Raw genomic sequence first — 3,951 nt, 5'->3', positions numbered from 1 at the left:
CATAAATCATTTCATAAACACCGTTGATAACAGGATAAAACAATTCAATTGTGACTCTTTTATTTTCTCCCAATATAACTATTCTTCTATAATCTTGTTGTTGTTCCATTTCTCCAAATTAAAGTTTATTTCTTTTATTTTGCACTGAAAATATTAAAAAAAAACTCAAATAAAAAAATGTAGAAAATATATAAATAAAGTATTAAAAGTAATACAGTGAATGAGTCAACAGAAGAAAAAGAAAAAATATATAAATAACAGGGTTTCATTTCATCGGAAAAAAAAAAAGAAAAAATAAAAAAAAAAAGAAAAAAAGAATATGATTGTGATTGAAAAACAAACCTTAGAAAGAGAAGAGATGAAGAATGAATGAACAGAAGCAGTGGATGCGGCAGAGAGTGTGAGAAGAGCTCTCTTGAACGAAGAAGATGAATAAAGAAGGAAATAGGACCTTTCAATTGATCTCAAAAGAACAGTTTGCAGATAATGCAACAATAAAGAGAAGTGCCCTAATTTATAGGTAATTTTTTAGTTTTGGTTTTTCAAGAGTAACTAAATTGAAGAACCTTTGGATCACAAATAATAAAAGAAGCCAAAGGGAAATACGCGCTCTCTCGCGGGAATCAATTTCAACGATATTAAGATCTTTATTTTTAGAGTAAATCTTTTGCATTTATAATTTAGATTTTTATGTTTCATGCTGTGTATTTATAATTTAGATTTTTATGTTTCTTGTGTATTTATAATTTAGATTTTGGGTAAGATTGATGGTCCAGATCTGATCTACGAGAGATCTCGGGGATAACACTCTGGTGCTTATGTTAACTATATTATTTAGATTTTTATGTTTCATTCTATTATTACTACTTGGTGTAGCTTAAATACTGAAGATAAATAATCTTCTCATTCAAAAAACAATTACAATACACATAAAAACTATGATTATCTTTTATCTTTCAATTTGCATGATAGTCTTCGAGAATCTTTCATGAATCCTTCAAAATTGTTGATTTTGCCAACTGTAGTCTTCATTAGTCTACACAATGTGGTTGTGTTTTATTTTTTTTTTCTTTCTAAATTATTTCTATTAATAAAAAATGTATATTTGTCTAAACACTCTAAGTGATACTTGTCAAACTTGCCAAAATATCATCATTGCTTTATTATATTATATAGATTTATTATTTGATGGTCTATATATATAATAGAAAATTAGCAATAGGAGTTGAAGGAATATAGTGAGTAATGGTCTAAATTAAGATAGAGTCATCTCACTGCATAGGCAAAAATGATTGAGATTCAGCAAAAAAAATAAAAGATATTCAAAGAATAACACATTAGCATAAACAAGATGGCTAGATAGATCTAACACATGCCTTTTGTGTGATGGACCTATTTCATAAAGTTTCTTCATTCATCTTTAAATCCTTTATTTGCCTCAATAATTATCTTTAGATCCTTTGTATATACTATAAAACTATAAGTTTACATTTATTGATTTGTCGAAATTTAAGTTTGGACCAACATGTTTAGACGTCTAAAATAAGATTTTATAGAGTAACATTTAAAAAAAAAAAAATAACTATCACCTATAAAAATCAAATCAAATCAAAGTGGATATTGGAAACTTTAAATTAATTGTTACAATTACAAACAAACTAGTTTTTATACCTAGCATCAGTATTAAAAACTACTAACCATCTGGAAATTGTTCTGTAATAATACAATCTTGCCCTTTCTATCATCATCACCACTACAATCAAAGGTGCTGCGAGATTCTGGTGCTGTCACACGAGCAATCCTTCTGTAAATTGCCTCTTCAGGATTAGTAGCTGGCATACACTACAAGGTAAAATAAGATTTGACCCCAATTAAGATCTGAATTTAAAAAGATTTGAGTCTAAAATATTTATCTCATTTGTACCATATCTCTGATTCATTGTTTGCTTCGTAATGAAATTCTTGGGGCATATGCACCAGAGCTGGGGAGAATAGTCTGTCATTTAATAGACCTTCTTTTGGGTTATAATATATGTCAAAGTTCATCTGATCCTCCTGCAGAAAATCAATCTAACCTGTGCAGCTAGTTCTGCAAGTTTATTTTGGACATCATGAGCAATTGAGCATCATATCCATCACTGTGGCAATCAACATTGGATACTGTTTCCTCAGAGATCTCGGGGATAACGCTCTGGTGCTTATCATCTTCCGTGATCTGTGATGTTGATACTGCAATAGGAGCTGGATCAGACTGTATTTCCTGATAAATAAGAGCAGCATGGCGTTGAGTAGTAAACATGATTGTAAGCATTTGGTTTCAATCCGTTTATGCATCTGTATAGGTAGTAAATGTGAACAGAAAACACTACTTTTATATATTTTGTTGAAATGAAAATACAACCTTGGTCTTTATATAGTCTCATTACTGCTGATATAAGAAAACAAATAAATACTATTAATAGCCCACTATCTCTTGACCTTCCAACTACAAAACAGACTTTGTCTTTCCACTAACTTATTAATAGAAACCCACTAACTATAACATTAAAGTTTATTCAACAAAACTCCCCTGTAAACTTAAATGTTCCTTCTATCTATCATGCCTATCAGCTTCTTGCCTCTTTCGAAAATTTCTTTTGATAATGGTTTTGTGAAAATATCTGCTGCTTGGTCCTTGCTGGCTACATGCCTCAATTCGACACTTCCTTCCTTCACATGTTCTCGAATAAAGTGGAAGCGAACGTCGATGTGTTTGCTTCTTTCATGGTTTACAGGATTCTTTGCTAACTCAATTGCTGATTTGTTGTCCACTTGTATGACTGTTGCACCTACCTGTTTTAGCTCCATTTTGCTCAACAATCTTCTAAGCCATATTGCATGACAAACACACAAAGATGCTGCCACATATTCAGCTTCACATGTCGAGAGCGTTACTATCGGTTGCTTCTTAGAAAGCCAAGTAAATGCGGTATTTCCCATGAAGAACACATATCCTGAAGTGCTTTTCCGATCGTCTATATCTCCACACCAATCACTGTCGGAGTAACCAACCAGCTTGTAATCTTCTGTTCTTGAGTAAAACATTCCAAATGACAATGTTCCTTGGATGTACCTCAGGATTCGTTTCAATGCCTTCCAATGTGAATATACTGGCTCCTCCATGAATCGACTTACAATGCCGACACTTAATGAAATGTCCGGCCTTGTACATGTGAGATAGCGAAGACTACCTACCAAGCTTCGATATTTGCTTGCTTCGACACGTTCTCCTCCATCAAATTTTGACAGCTTTGCACCTGGTTCCATTGGTGTCGAAACTGGATTACAATCTTTCATTTTGAATCTTTCCAGGATTTCCTTTGCATATGTCTCCTGTGATATGAAGATTACCGCTACTTCTTGTCGAACCTCAAGACCAAGAAAGAATCTCATCAGACCTAAGTCTGTCATCTCAAATTCACGTGTCATTGTGCCCTTGAATTCTTCTATCATCTGACCATTGTTACCCAAGAAGATTAGATCATCGACATAGAGAGCAACAAGTAACATATTACTTCCATTCTTCTTTACATACAGAGCATGTTCGTAGGGACATTGCTTGAAGCCATTCTCTTTGAAATATGTGTCGATGCGTGTATTCCATGCTCGCGGTGCTTGCTTCAACCCATAAAGCGCCTTCTTCAATTTTAGCACTTTTTCTTCTTTTCCGACTTTCATGTATCCGGGTGGTTGTTCGATGTAAACTTCTTCTTCGAGCACACCATTTAAAAATGCTGACTTGACATCCATTTGAAATATTGGCCATTTGAATTGAGCAGCTTGAGAAATGAGCAATCGAATTGTCTCCATTCTTGCAACAGGCGCAAATACTTCGTCATAGTCAATTCCTGCTTTCTGTTTGTATCCCTTCGCAACAAGTCGCGCCTTATACCGTTCTATTTCGCCTTGAGC

General features: G+C 33.5%; 1 protein-coding gene across 16 annotated transcripts in view; it reads right to left on the bottom strand.

Moving 5' to 3' along the window:
* Positions 1 to 1,592: 1,592 nt before the first annotated feature.
* Positions 1,593 to 3,951, bottom strand: part of LOC140919024 (uncharacterized) — a 10,077-nt gene continuing 7,718 nt past the window's right edge. For 5 of the 16 annotated variants that reach the window (XR_012161584.1, XR_012161585.1, XR_012161583.1 and 2 more), the window contains 2 exons: positions 1,925 to 2,260; positions 1,593 to 1,842 (listed from right to left, as the gene is read on the bottom strand). Coding sequence is in view for 9 of the 16 variants with exons in the window: in XM_073364345.1 (XP_073220446.1) it covers positions 2,084 to 2,260 (177 nt within the window). In the remaining 7 variants the exon portion in view is untranslated. Of the gene's footprint in view, positions 1,843 to 1,924; positions 2,335 to 3,951 lie in introns of all 16 variants that reach the window. The other 11 variants (XR_012161586.1, XR_012161582.1, XR_012161588.1 and 8 more) reach the window with 7 other exon arrangements.

The sequence above is a fragment of the Cicer arietinum genome, chromosome 8, assembly GCF_000331145.2.
Source record: "Cicer arietinum cultivar CDC Frontier isolate Library 1 chromosome 8, Cicar.CDCFrontier_v2.0, whole genome shotgun sequence".
Taxonomy (NCBI): Eukaryota; Viridiplantae; Streptophyta; class Magnoliopsida; order Fabales; family Fabaceae; genus Cicer; species Cicer arietinum.
This window is presented reverse-complemented; position numbering and strand designations above follow the sequence as displayed.